Below are 15,349 nucleotides of genomic sequence, written 5' to 3'. Positions count from 1 at the left end.
ACACACACACACACACACACACACACACACACACAAATACGTCGATATTTCTTTATGCATTTTTATGAAATAAAATTAAATACTCTTAGCAAACACTTTGAGACTATTTTTGATAGCCACATAATTTAAGTTAATTTCATCTTGAAAATACAGATTGCTAAAAAAAGATTTTAATTTTAAATTATACAAATGTATTATTATTATTCTTATGGCCATTGAGCCTTATTCATTATAGCACATGATGGAGATAGAGGGAGTGCATATCCACAGAGATCACCCATTTGAATTTCACTTGGGAATGGGAGAAATTGACATCTCATCGGATATTGATTAGTTGGTCATCAACAAATAATTATTACTCTTTCTACTTGCTCAACACTGTAGATACAGTGTATTCGTTTGCTTTGCTGAATAACACATGACCCCAAAAGTTAGAAATATGAAACAACAATCATGTATTTAGCTCATAATTCTGTAGGTTGGCAGATTGAGCTGGGCTTGACTGGGTGGTTGTTCTGGTCTCATTGGGGCTCACTCATGACTGCAGTTAGCCATCAGTCAGCATCCTTAATTGCTTGTCTGGTCATTGGCTTCCTACTGCCTGGGCAACAGGTAGTTGGGCCACATGTCTTTTGTCCTGTAGAAGACTAGCCTGGGTTTATTTATAAGGTGGTGGTCACAGGGTTCCTAAGAGCAGCAAGAGTGGAAGCATCATGGCCTCTTGATGCCTAGGCTTAGAACTTGCACAGGCTCATGTTCTCTTACATTCTCTTAGCCAAAGCAAGACACAGAGCCAGCTCAAGTTTGAGAAATGTGAAAACAGACTCCACTCCTTGATGAGAGGAACTGTAAATATCGTAGCCATTTTTGTAATCCACCATATTTGGTAAAGACCATAATCACAAAATCCCTCCATCATAGAACTTTCAGCCTGATGGTCACAGTACAGGTTTGAACATTGGACATTTTCTGAAGGTTTATTGTTGCTGCTTTTAGGCCTGAATAAGAGATGAAATTGTCTTATTATCTTTAAAAGATAGTAGAGAGCCGAGTGCAGTGGCTCACCCTTATAGTCCCAGCACTTTGGAAGGTGAGGTGGATGGATCACTTGAGCCCAGGAGTTCGAGACTAGCCTTGGCAATATGGCAAGACCCCGTCTCTACAAAGTATACAAAAATTAGACGGGCGTGGTGGCATGCGCCTGTAGTCCCAGCTACTCGGGAGGCTGAGGCGGGAGAATTGCTTGAGCCCTGGAGGGACCATTGCACTCCAGCCCAGGTGACAGAGCAAGACCCTGTCTCAAAATAAATAAATAAATAAATAAATAAATAAATGAAATGAAAGATGGTAGAGGTCTCTGCATGTAGATAGGCTCATTATTAACATTTGCTTTCTTGTACCATGCCTGTACAATGTTCTTGCATGGATGGAGAGAAGGAACAACAAGGAAGTCTGTCTCTCCTGCCCCTACTCAGCGGTTCTCAACACTGACCGCACATTAGAACTGACCTGAAATTTAAAAAAATACAAATTTCATCAGCCGCACCCCCAGATCAATTCTATTAGCATCTCTGGGCAGTGGGACTGTGGCACTGGCATTTTGTATAAGCTCCCCAGGTGATTCTAAAGTGCAGCCAAAGTTGAGAATTGCTTGTTCTGTCTGGGCTCTTTTCAGCTGATAACACCCACCCCCCCCAGCCCTATTAAACCCACATATGCCAGCTTTTATTCTTTCTCTTGCTCTCAGAGAAAACCATCACTTCTTGACCTTTTAGCTAAGATCAAGTGTGGTATCTCAGATTCAAAACCATCTCCAAGCTGGATGTAATGGCTCATGCCTGTAATCCCAACTACTCAGGAGGCTGAGGAGAGAGGATTGCTTGAGCCCGGGAATTCAAGTCTAGCCTGGGCAATATGGCAAGACCTCATTTCTTAAGAAAAGCAAAACTTCACCTTCCATGCCCCAGATGAAAAGTGATAAAAGAGAGTGGGCCTTTGTGAAGACCGCAGGACATAGCTGGTATTCACCTAGGTGTGGGCTACCTGTCAGAGAGTATCACCTTGCTAGAAAAAGTTCTTGGAAGAGGTCGCAGTTACCATCTTTCTTTGCTTTGAAATAGGTTCTTCTTCCTATCAAATGATGAGCTACTGGAAATCTTGTCTGAGACAAAGGACCCTCTCCGAGTGCAGCCGCACTTGAAGAAGTGCTTTGAAGGAATTGCCAAGCTCGAGTTTATAGACAATCTGGAAATTGTAGGTATGATCAGCTCAGAAAAAGAAACTGTTCCATTCATCCAGAAAATCTACCCAGCTAATGCCAAGGTAACTCCTCTTACCCATTTTTGGTTATTTTCTCCATAACAAAGTAAACCAGAGAGCATACTGGCTAAGCACTGGGACTCTAGTTCCAGACTGCCTGGGGTATGGAACACTCAGGTTCCACAATGTAATGACTGAAGATTTGGGGAAGTGACTCAATCTTTCTGAGTCTCAGTGTACCCATCTCTAAGACGGAGATTATACTGCAACCCACATTATATATTAAATTTGGGGATTTTAACCCAACTCGATGTGGAGTCAATTGCAGGAATCAGATCAAAACAGCCGATGCTGTTTAGATTTCCACGTGCGGAGTTCAGTTGAAAGCGATTCAGTTAGGTAGCTTCCTGGGGCACTCATTTTAAAGATCAATAAAATCATAGAATCAATGAGAGCTATAATGCTACTTAACTCAGGTTTTCATACATATGTCCTTATATAATGAGTAAAGTATAAATTACTTCCATTTCTGCTCAGTGACAGCATCCTCAAGTGGAAACAGACAAGCAAGCTTAGCCTTACTTTGTTGACTGTTTTTGCCACCCACACATATAAACTGCAGCAACTAGGAGTCACATTACCAATGCAGACACCAGCTAGCTTACAAGCACCTAAAGTCAACAGCTACAGTTACCTGAATTTCTAACACTGAATAATTTGCTGCATATTTGAATTTCCCTATGGAGCTTTAATCAAAATCCAAATGACCAGGTTGCATCCCATACCAATTAAATCAGGAAGTCTAGGGATGGGAGTCAGTCATCAGTATTTTTAAAAGATCTCCAAGTGATTTCAAGGAACAGCAAAGTTTGAGACCCACTGGAATAATGCATGAATCAGAGCTGTTCATTTAAAAGATGCAATTTATTTTATGAACTGACAGATGTTTCATTTGCCTTCCGAGAAGCTGTCTGTTTCAGAAAATGATATGAAAGTAATGCATGTTAAAAATGGGCAGGGCATGGTGGCTCACACTGTAATCCCAGCATTTTGGGAGACCGAGGCGGGTGGATCACCTGAGGTCAGGAGTTTGAGACCAGCCTGGCCAACATGGCGAAACCCTGTCTCTACTAAAAAGCCAGGTGTAGTGGCACATGCCTGTAATCCCAGCGACTTGGGAGGCTGAGGCAGGAGAATTGCTTAAACCCGGGAGGCAGAAGTTACAATGAGCTGAGATCGTGCCATTGCACTCCAGCCTGGGTAACAAGAGTGAAACTCTGTCTTGAAAAAAAAAAAAAAATCTATTGCCTCTTTAGAAGGCATACACTTCTGAGAATACAGAAAATAAGTGTAAAGCAGATAAAGAATATTGGCTGGGGCCAGGTGCCATGGCTCACACCTGTAATCCTAGCACTTTGGGAGGCTGAGGCAGGAGGATCTCTTGAGGCCAGGAATTCAAGACCAGCCTGGGCAACATAGAGAGACCCCGGCTCTACAGAAATATTTAAAAGTTAGCCAGGCATGGTGGCATGTGCCTGTAGTCCCAGTTACTCAGGAGGCTGAGGCAGGAGTCACTTGGGCAGGAGTTCAAGGCTGCAGTGAGCCAGGATCATGCCACCGCACTCCAGTCTGGATGATAGAGCAAGGCCCTGTCTCTCTCTTTAAAAAAAAAAAAGAGAGAGAGAGACCAGGCACAGTGGCTCATGTCTGTAATCCCAGCACTTTGGAGGCCGAGGCGGGCAGATCATGAGGTCAGGAGGTCAAGACCATCCTGGCCAACATGGTGAAACCCCATCTCTACTAAAAGTACAAAATCAGCTGGGCGTGGTGGTGCACACCTGTAATCCCAGCTACTTGGGAGGCTGAGGCAAAAGAATCGCTTGCACCAGGGAGTCAGAGGTTGCAGTGAGCCAAGATCGTGACACTGCACTCCAGCCTGGCGACAGAGCAAGACTCCGTGTCAAAAAAAAAAAAAGAGAACTGGGAGAGAGAGAATATTGACTTGAAAAGGTGCCAAGCCTTTGGCCTCCCTCCAGCCGTGTCCAGAGAGAAAGCTGTGTTCTGCCCACTGTCCCTCTCTCTGGGCTTTGGTTGACTGTTGCACCCTCTCTCTGTCTTGCTCCATAGGGCATGGTGGAAAAGTGGCTCCAGCAGGTGGAGCAGATGATGCTTGCCAGTATGCGAGAAGTCATTGGACTTGGGATTGAAGCATATGTCAAGGTAAACAAGAATCGGGGTACACGTGCCGGGACACTAGTGCGCTAAAGAGAACATTGGGGAGAAGGTTCATGTATCAGTAGTTCAGTTGGACGCTCTGCCTTCTACCAAAACCTGTCCCTCTGCACCTCTCTTTCCTTTACCTGTGAACCCTGGGGCAATGAACCTACTCCTGGTGAGATGTTGGCAGTTAGAAGCAGGTGATGCAAGAGAAGAGGGTTAGCTGGCACCCTCTGGCTGCCACGGACCAGTCATTTTTGTCAAATGGAATTAATGGCACAAGGTCTATTTAGAGTCCCTAAATAATTCATTTACCTTACAGATGCCCTGAATGGTATAACTCATGTTCCCAAAGCTTTAAGGGAAACAGGTATGATGTAAGGCTTAAGACAAAAGAACCTGTCAGAATAACTTGATACCCAGCCTGTAGTAACATTCATGTTGACTCTAGCTCTCTTTCTTTCTTTTTTTTTTTTTTCTGAGATAGAGTCTTACTCTGTCTCCCAGGCTGGAGTACAGTGGTGCAATCTTGGCTCACTGCAACCTCCGCCTCCCCGGTTCAAGCGATTCTCCTGCCTCAGCTCCCAAGTAGGTGGGACTACAGGCACCCACCGCCACACCCAGCTAATTTTTGTATTTTTAGTAGAGATGCGGTTTCACCATGTTGGCCAGGCTTGTCTCAAACTCCTGACCTCAAATGATCCACCTGCCTCAGCTTCCCAAAGTGCTGGGATTACAGGCATGAGCCACTGCTCCCGGCCAACTGACTAACTTTCTTACTTTCTTATTCCCAGGACCCACAGAACAAAGCAATACTCAACACCCTCACACTAAAGTCCTGGGGACTGACCCTGCTGTCCCTTGAAATAGTATTTGCATTGTAAAATGAAAGACCAATCCCTTTTCCTATGACATGCTCTGAATCAAAAATTAAAGAAAAGCAGTTACCGGTATGAAATTATTTCATCCAAATCAAATCTATTAAGTTTCATCCTCAGATCAAACTTTTTCTGTAAAGAGCCAGATGGTAAATGTTTTCAACTCTGCAGGCCATATTCCCAAAGCAACTATTTTTAAAAATAAATTTTATTACGTATATTTAAGGTATACAACATAATGTTATAAGATACATATGCATAGTTGGCTGGGCACGGTGGCTCACACCTGTAATCCCAGCACTTTGGGAGGCCGAGGAGGGCGAATCACAAGGTCAGGAGATCGAGACCATGGTGAAACCCCGTCTCTACTAAAAATACAAAAAATTAGCCGGGCGTGGTGGCGGGCACCTGTAGTCCCAGCTACTTAGGAGGCTGAGGCATGAGAATGGCGTAAACCCGGGAGGCGGAGCTTGCAGTGAGCTGAGATCCGGCCACTGCACTCCAGCCTGGGCGACAGAGCCAGACTCCGTCTCAAAAAAAAAAAAAATGATACATATGTATAGTAAATGGGTGCTGTAGCTTTTCCCTTGTAGCACAAAAGCATCAGACAATATTTAAATGATGGGCACGGCTGTATTTCTTTTTTTAAGTTTTTTTTAAATTTTATTTTATTTTACTTTAAGTTCTAGGATACATGTGCAGAACATGCAGGTCTGTTACATAGGTATACATGTGCCATGGTGGTTTGCTGCACCTATCAATCCATCACCTAGGTTTTAAGCCCCGCATGCATTAGGTATTCATCCTAACGCTCTCCCTCTCCTTGTCCCCCACCTCCTGACAGGACTGATGTGTGATGTTCGCCTCCCTGTGTCCATGTGTTCTTATTGTTCAACTCCCACTTATGAGTGAGAACATGCGGTGTTTGATTTTCTGTTCCTGTCTTAGACTACTGAGAATGATGGTTTCCAGCTTCCTCCATGTCCCTGCAAAGGACATGAACTCATTCTTTTTTATGCTGCAGCTGTATTTCAATACAACTTTATGAAAAAATTTATATACATACTTTGCCCACTCCTGATCTGTAGCTTAAGGGAAAAAAATTGTAGGGTGGGGAAACAGCTCAGACAATTGTGACTCAGCACTGCAATATTAGGTAGCCATTAAAAAACAGTAGTTATGAGAATTCTCTGAACATCACCTTGATTATAACTATGGAAAAATTTGATGAATGGGAGCATGGAAAAAATGCAAAGTTGATGAGATGATTGGCGTTTTTTTTTTTTTTTCTTTTTCATAAAACTCAGAAAGGAAGACAAAAAATTGGTAATCCCAGAGATGTCAAGCCTTGTAGCATCTGAGGGTGGGGGAAGATTTTGTTTTTGTTGCGGGGATAAGGTGGTTGGGGCATGTTTTTGTAAACTCAGTTTAAACCACACGTGAACTGATCCTACAACATGCCCACTGCACTTTCCCAGGTCGCTCGAAATCACTGGGTCTTACAGTGGCCTGGACAGGTGGTTATCTGTGTCTCCTCCATCTTTTGGACCCAGGAGGTGTCCCAAGCCCTGGTGGAAAATACCTTACCGGTAGGTGAGCTTGCTGCGAAGCTTACAGAAGAGATCCAAGCATCAATTAGGATTTGAATGATGTATAATTAGAGTAGCCATGTTTTGTTGTCTAAACAAAAATCATTTGGGCTCATAGCATCACAGACATCAGGGTTCCCATGAGGACAGTGGGATAGAGAATTTGGGATTCGAGCTATCCTGCAATTCTATGGTACGAGACCTCTCCTAGTCCTTCCCAGACAGAAATTCTGGACTACAGGATTCTAAGTCTTATACCCTGGGCTTCTAGGGGCCAACCTGGCAGAATTTCCACCAAGGGAGACCTCCTGTATTCTTCCTAAGCCAAGGGGCCACCGAAGTGCTGGGAGCCACCATGCTTGACCAAATATTTGTTAAATGGATGAATGAAAACTTCATATTCAGCCTTTCTTCCATGGTCTTATTCCCCATGAATATCTCACCAGATCTCCTTTACTGCTCTTAGAGGATTGGCTGTGTATTAGAATATGTTTTAATTTCCTATATTTGGCTGTATAAACTGAAATCAGAACATAAAATTTGGCCACTGTTTAAACTTATACAGATTCCATATTGATAAATCCTAATAGACATATTGCACTGTACACATCCAAACTGCTTTCACGTACATCATTTCCAAGTTTAGAAACTCTAAAATCCTCTGACTTTTGTGACAGTATCTCTGACTTTTTGTGATGGAGGTGGATTCATGTGCCCCAGTTTTCCCACCCATAGATAGGGAGAATGTTCCCCATCATACACCCAGGCCCTGGAGTGCATGCACGCTGCGTGATGTGCCTCCGTATCCTAAAGGAAGCAGGTGTTGACACAGAATAATCATCCCTCCCTCCCTCCAACCATTTATTATTCATTTAACAAATATTGGTTTGGCATCTGCTCTGTGCTGGTACTGCTGCTAACAAAGGTAATTAGATGTGAATGAGACAGACATAGTCCCTGTCCTCAAGGATTTATGGTCTAGTGGGGGAGAGAAAAAGGCTCTTTTATAGAACTGTGATAAGGAAAGAACAGACATCCAGTAAGTATGGGAAGGGAGGGAGGGAGGGAGGGAGGGTGGAAGGAAGGAAGGAAGGGAAGAGAGGGAGGGAGGAAGGGAGGGAGGGAGGAAAAAGGAAGGAAGGAAGGAAAGGAGGAAAATAGGAAGGAAGGAAAGAGTAAGAGAGTGAGGGGAGGGACGTTAGGATTGGGGAAGATTTCCCAGAAAAGTGGTGTCTGGGAGAAGACCTGAAATATAATAAGTAGGGATTAGCTGAGCAGAAAATAGGAGGGAGAGTGTTCCAGAGAGAAGACCTGGAGTATGCAGAAAATAGGAGGGAGAGTGTTCCAGAGAGAAGACCTTTAGTATCTCTACTAAAAATACAAAGATTAGCTGGGTGTGGTTGTGCACACCTGTAGTCCCAGCTATTTCGGAGGCTGAGTCAGGCTCTGTCTCAAATAAGTAAATAAATAAATAAATAAAATTAGCCAATTGCCCTACTATCTTTTTTTTTTTTTTTTTCCTGGTCCAGGATGCAATCTAGGATTACATGTTGCATTTTGTTTTTATAGCTCCTTTGTCTCTTTAATGTGAAAAAGTTTCCAATTTGGGAGGTTAATTCTGATTTGCGGTATATACAGTGAAATTCACCTTTTTTAGCATACGGTTCTCAGTTTTGATAAACATATGCATTTGTGTAGGCACCATCACAATCAGTATATAGGACAGTTCCACACCATCCAAGAAAATGTCCTCAGGCCCTTTGTAGTCAGTTGCATTCTCTTTTTTTTTGGAAACGGAGTCTCACTCTGTCGCCCAGGCTGGAGTGCAGTGGCGCGATCTCGGCTCACTGCAAGCTCCGCCTCCCGGGTTCACGCCATTCTCCTGCCTCAGCCTCCCGAGTAGCTGGGACTGCAGGCACCCGCCATCTCGCCCGGCTAGTTTTTTGTATTTTTAGTAGAGACGGGGTTTCACCGTGTAGACCAGGATGGTCTCGATCTCCTGACCTCGTGATCCACCCGTCTCGGCCTCCCAAAGTGCTGGGATTACAGGCTTGAGCCACCGCGCCCGGCCATCAGTTGCATTCTCTACTCCAAGTCTCCAGTAACTACCAAGGTATTTTCTGCTCACTCCTGTAATTTTGCCTTTTCCACAATAGTATAAAAATAAAACTATGGAGTATGAAACCTTCCAAATCTTGCCTCTTTCAGCACAATGCATTAGGAATTCATTCAGAGATTAAGTACTGGGGTAAGGAAAAGGTGGACTTGAGGGATGACACCCAGGAGTCTGGCTTGAGCCATCCGGTGGCCCATGGTACCATTTCTTGACACAGGGATTACCAGAGGAGAGTCAAATGTAACCAGTTGTCCCCTCCTCTGCCCCTGCCAGAATTTTCTGAAAAAGAGCAATGATCAGATTGCACAGATTGTCCAGCTGGTGCGAGGGAAGCTGAGCAGTGGAGCTCGACTCACGCTCGGGGCCCTCACGGTCATCGATGTCCACGGTAAGCCAGTGGGCTTCCCCTGTCATTACTGACTGTCCAGGAGAAGCAGTCTAGTCTCGCTCATCTCAGTTCTCCTGGATGGAATAATTCAGGGTTTCCTTCCTCATTAGGGAGAGCTTTCTCCAACTGAGAGTAAGATGGAGGAGGAAGGAGAGAATCCAATGCCGAAGGGCTCTCCACCTGTGTTTCCTCTCCCACCCCCAAACTGATTTCCAGGAGCCCTCTAAGCAGGGCCTGTACTGAGACAATGATGGCCAAAGTCATTTCTGAGCTTCATGAACGTGGAATCATTTCCTTGGCTAACTGTAGCTAATATTTTTGCATCCTTGCTAGGTGCCAGGCTTTGTGCTAAGTGGTTGACGTACATTATCTCGTTTTCATAGACATTTCACAGATTCAGAACCTGGGGCTTAGAGAGGTAACTAACTTGCTGAGAGGCACACAGCTATAATAGTAAGCAAGAGAAGCGCCTATGCCTGTCTGCTTCCAAGCCTAAGGGACTGGAAATGGGCAATGTTGCAAGCAGTGGGTGGTGAGAGAGGATGCCTTCCAGCTCCTCCTTTAAAAAAAAAGAGGAGGAGGAAGAGGAGGAGGAGGAGGAAAAACTGGGGTCTTTATATAAAACAAACCACCCCCACACCCTCTCTCCATCGCCAAGGAAACTAGGGCTGGACCAGGCTGGTTGCTTGGGAACAGAGTCTCTTGCTCACACACCCAGCTTCCTACTGGCATTTCATGGCATCTCATTCCCCTCAGGTTAATGCTCACTTCAATCTGATTTCATTAGGTAGACCGGCATAACATCAAGGAGAGAGAAGGGAAAATGTGCTCTTCATACAGCTACATGCTCAGCTGTTAGGAATAGTTGGTGCAGATGTGGTTATACTGTCCAGGGTACCCGAGTGTGGTTGGGTTCACAAACACAAGCATGCATGTAGGCACACACGCATGTACCCACACATATATACACTCACACACACATGCAAGCGCACATACACACACTGCATGGTGAAGGCATCCCCAACTCAATCCCTTGAAATTCGCTTTCCTCTTGGATCCCTCAGGCATACCATACTCCTGCCCTATACCCTCTTCCTTGGGAGAATGTATCAGGTGGTTCCCCTGTATATTTCCCCAAGAGCCAGGAGGAGAATTAAATTCCTTGGGAGGGAAGAAAAAGCTGTGGATATAATCGTCTTCAAGGACTCTTCCCTGCAGGGTTTTGGATTTTACTGTAATAAAGAAGACTGTCACAGAGAGGCAGGAAAGGTTCAATGGAAGCAACCCTTTGAAAAGTCCCTTAGGCTTAGAAGCAGACAGACACAGGCGCTTCTGTTGCTTGCTATTATAGCTGTGTGCCTCTCAGCAAGTTAGTTACCTCTCTAAGCCCCAGGTTCTGAATATTTGAGTCTGCTGTACTAGCTCTGAGATCTCCATAGCTTTCCACCTGAGTTACCAAAAACATAATGAATGATTCTCATCAGCCTAGATCCACTCTTCAACTTCAAGGCCCCTGTCACTTGGATAAAATTAAATCAGGGCTTACAGTCCCATGAGAGAAAAGAGAAAAGCTAGAAATGTATATCTTCCAGCTGGTTTCTCAGGCCTCCAGATGGAAAGGATATATCTAACCATGGATTCTCGGGCTTCCTTCCCCTTCTATATAAGGCCACGCTGATTGCATTCTCCTAGGATATCCTAGGGGCCTGAAATGGGAACAAAAGGGTTATATTGGAAATAGGATGGCATTTGGAGTCAGTATGCATTGCAAAGCCCTCTGGCTCAGACTGCCAAGAATTTGGGGATGATAACAGTAGCTAATACCTGTGTAACATTTTCATACGCCAAGAACAGCTGTCTCTATTGTGTCTAGATGTAGGCATGTACATATGTGCATATATATTCATTTAATCCTCATGATAACCCTATAATGTAGGTACTATATTATCCCTATTTTACAGATTACACAACTGAAGAACAGAGAGGTCAAGGAACTTACCCAAAGTCACACAGCTAGGTTGTGGTGGAACCAGAATTTGAACCCAGGCAGTCTGATTTCAGAGCACGCACCTTTAATACCTCTGCTGTGCTGTCTGAGAGAAGATAGTGAAGCAGATTCTCTGCCTGGTTTTGGGAGAAAGCAAATACCGGCTGCTAACAGATATTGCTGCCTGCAGGGTGGGGGTGGGTAGGCAAGGAGGCTTGTGAAATCTAAAATTGTCTGGGCCGGGCACGGTGGCTCACGCCTGTAATCTCAGCACTTTGGGAGGCCAAGGTAGGCGGATCACTTGAGGTCAGAAGTTGGAGACCAGCCTGGCCAACATGTTGAAACCCCATCTCTACTAAAAATACAAAATATTAGCCAGGTGTGGTGGCTTGCACCTATCATCCCACCTATTTGGGAGGCTGAGGCAGGAGAATCGCTTGAACCCAGGAGGTGGAGGTTGCAATGAGCTGAGATGATGCCGTTGCACTCCAGAATGGGGGACAGAGCAAGGCTCCATCTCAAAAAATAAATAAATAAAATAAAATCGTTTGGAGAATGGGGGAACTTGATAACATCCACTTCTAACTGAGGAGCTTACGAAGATGGAGAGTTCTGTTCTGATGGCTCTGTGTGCGTGTTTCTGCATCTGTGTCCCAATAGCCCGTGACGTGGTGGCCAAGTTAATTGAGGACAGGGTCTCTGATCTGAATGATTTCCAATGGATCTCACAGCTGCGCTACTACTGGGTGGCCCAGGATGTACAGGTGCAGATTATCACCACAGAAGCTTTGTATGGCTATGAGTATCTGGGAAACTCCCCTCGGCTGGTGATCACACCCCTCACAGACCGCTGCTACAGGTATACTCTGGAGCTCCTAGATCTGACGGGTGAATGGAGAACTCCAGGGGAAGAAGACTCTGGGGAGGAAAGTTAGGGATGTTTTGGGTTACCTTTACCCTTCACGCTTCAGGTTATTAGATTCTCCATAGTCCCAAATATGGGCATGCAAACTAGGTCTTCAGGCTAGAAATGAGAACCCAGTAATAGTTCTAGTGCAAATCAATATATTTGAACCAACAAGTGGAATACTGGTGCACGTCTATGAACATGACACAGGACTTGACGTAGAGGGCTCTCCAATGGCAGGAATCAAGATGGTGCTTGGAGATCCTATGGCTGTAACATAGACAAGAAGTGAGGTCAAGAACACAGCCAAGGGGTCTCTATGCTCTGCCAGCCAGTCTCATGAAAAGATCTGGCCATTCTGTGCTCAGCAAAGTGCTCTGACATTTTCTGTGGAACTCAGCCTTTGAGATCGGGAATTTGTGAACTTGTCGGTTTTGTGATGTTTAGATGTTCTTTGCTTTTATATATTTCCTTACAGTGGGAGTTTTTTAGATTGCAAAAATAATGCTTGGGAATGTTTTCTCCCTTCAAAATCCTCAACCACTTTTTTTTTATGGTCATGATTTTTGCTCTTCATTCATGTATTTATTTCACTCATTGTTCAACAACCATTTTTTGAAGTTTCCTGTGCAGCATGCATGACCTCGAGAAACCCTAAATCTAACTGGGGGTTCAGGAGAGACATATTGAAATGATTACAAGATAGAGTGCTAAATGAAAACATAGAGACTCATACCAAGGGCCATGGAACCACAGTTATTACATCATTCATTTCTAACATATATCTTGCACCTATTACATGCCAGGAACTGTATTAATTTACTGAGGTTATGAAATGGAATCAAATATGATTCCTGGACTTAAGAGTTCATAGTCTAGCTGGGCATGGTGGCTCACACCTGTAATGTCAGCACTTTGGGAGGCCAAAGTGGGTGGATCACTTGATCCCAGAAGCTTGAAACCAACCCGCCTGGGCAACATGGCAAAATCCCATCTCTACAAAAAATACAAAAATCAACCAGGTGTAGTGGTGTGTGCCTGTAAGTCCCAGCTACTTGGGAGGCTGAGATGGGAGGATCACTTGGGTTCAGGAGGTCAAGGCTGCAGTGAACTGTGACCATGCCTCTGTACTCCAGCCTGGCCGACAGAGTGAGAACCTGTCTCAAAAGATAAAAGAATTCATAATCTAGTTGGATAAATATATTTATTTTCACCATTCCATTAGTACTGGTGATCTTTGGAATGTGGAGTTTATGAGTATTTTCACTTTTATTTGAGATATATATATATTCATTTATTCATTCAAACACATATTTATGGGTGCTATTCATGTGCTGGGCTCTGAGGTTACAATGACGAGTAAAATAGAAATTTTTACAGTGAAGTTGTATTGCTCATATAATCGGGAAAATTTTTAACTATTTGGTTGGTGCAAAAGTCATTGCAGCTTTTAGCATTACTTTCAATGGCAAAAACTGCAGTCACTTTTGCACTAACCTAAATATTTGTATGAGTCAAAATAAATAAAAAGTCAGTTTCTTTCCTGGGTCTTAGACGTCAAGCACTGAAGTCCTATTTTCTTCCCATAGGACACTGATGGGAGCTTTGAAGCTGAACCTGGGGGGTGCTCCAGAGGGTCCAGCTGGGACTGGCAAGACAGAAACCACCAAAGATTTGGCCAAAGCCTTGGCTAAGCAGGTAAGGAAATGCCGTCTATCCCCTCCGTCTCTTCCAGGCCCTCTCTGCACCCCTATTCTGGGAAGTAAGCATGAACTTTAAGATAGTTTAGCATTAACAGGCAGCGTGGACCCCAGCTCCTTCAAGCAGAGCAAGGAGAGAGGAGCCCACTGCTGTTGAATGGTGCAGGGTAATTCAGATGGGATGCAATCCACCCTGAATGATACCCACATCCTCCCTCTTTCTAGTGTGTGGTCTTCAACTGCTCCGATGGTTTGGATTACAAAGCTATGGGGAAGTTCTTCAAGGGGCTGGCACAGGCTGGAGCATGGGCGTGCTTTGATGAGTTCAACAGGATCGAGGTAACTCTGCCTCTAGGCTGCAAAACAAAGAAGCTGTGCATGGAGGGGCCTTTTTCTTGGCTCTGCACCCCTTAATAACAGGGCCTTATGTCTCTTGTATGGCAGACATAAGAACATCCAAAGCAGGTACTCAGTGAATTAAACACAAGGAGTCTCAAGGAGACAGATGCATGTTTTATATACATATCCCCATCTCTCCATCATATTAATTCATTCACTTGCCCATTCCAAACTATTGAGCAGCTACTATACATCAGATATTCCGCATAAGTTCATGCTACAAAGATGAGCATGAAATGATTGTATAGCAAGGCACAGAGGCTCACACCTGTGATCCCAACACTTTGGGAGGTCAAGGTGGGAGGATCACTTGAGCCTAGGAGTCTGAGACCAGTCTGGGCAACACAGTTGAGACCCTGTCTCTACAAAACTAAAATAGCCTCAGTTATTCAGGAGGCTGAGGCAGGAGGATTGCTTGAGCCCAGGAGTTCGAGGCTGAAGTGAGCTTTGATGCAGCCACTGCCTTCCAGCCTGGGTGAGAGTGAGACTTTGTCTCTTTAAAAAAAAAAAAAAAAAAAAAAAAAGGTCTTGACTGGGCGCGGTGGCTCATACCTTCATACCTGTAATCCCAGCACTTTGGGAGGCCAAGCAGGTGCATCACCTGAGGTCAGGAGTTCAAGACCAGCCTGGCCAACATGGTGAAACCCTGTCTCTACTAAATATATAAAAAGCAGCTGGGTGTGGTGGTGAGTGCCTATAATCCCAGCTACTTGGGAGGCTGAAGCAGGAGAATGGCTTGAACCCGGGAGGCGGAGGTTGCAGTGAGCTGAGATCTCACCATTGCATATCAACCTGGAAGTGAAACTCTGTCTCAAAAAAAAAAAAAAAAAGGGTCTTGCTGTCTAGACTGTTCAATCTAGTAAAGGGAAATAAAAATTTAATGAAACAAATACCAACATGATAAAAGTC

At 44.4% G+C, this 15,349-nt stretch overlaps 1 protein-coding gene across 1 annotated transcript in view; it reads left to right on the top strand.

Annotated features, from left to right (window-relative positions):
• Nucleotides 1-15,349, top strand: part of DNAH3 (dynein, axonemal, heavy chain 3) — a 235,401-nt gene that overhangs the window by 88,518 nt on the left and 131,534 nt on the right. Inside the window, 7 exon segments of the mRNA XM_011931963.1 lie at nt 2,121-2,322; nt 4,387-4,479; nt 6,833-6,943; nt 9,333-9,447; nt 12,095-12,293; nt 13,931-14,039; nt 14,267-14,380. Coding sequence (XP_011787353.1) covers nt 2,121-2,322; nt 4,387-4,479; nt 6,833-6,943; nt 9,333-9,447; nt 12,095-12,293; nt 13,931-14,039; nt 14,267-14,380 — 943 coding nt within the window.

This window comes from Colobus angolensis, unplaced genomic scaffold (genome assembly GCF_000951035.1).
Source record: "Colobus angolensis palliatus isolate OR3802 unplaced genomic scaffold, Cang.pa_1.0 Scaffold92, whole genome shotgun sequence".
NCBI classification, from domain to species: Eukaryota; Metazoa; Chordata; class Mammalia; order Primates; family Cercopithecidae; genus Colobus; species Colobus angolensis.
The sequence above is the reverse complement of the archived record's forward strand: the minus strand, read 5'-3'. Positions and strand labels throughout refer to the sequence as shown.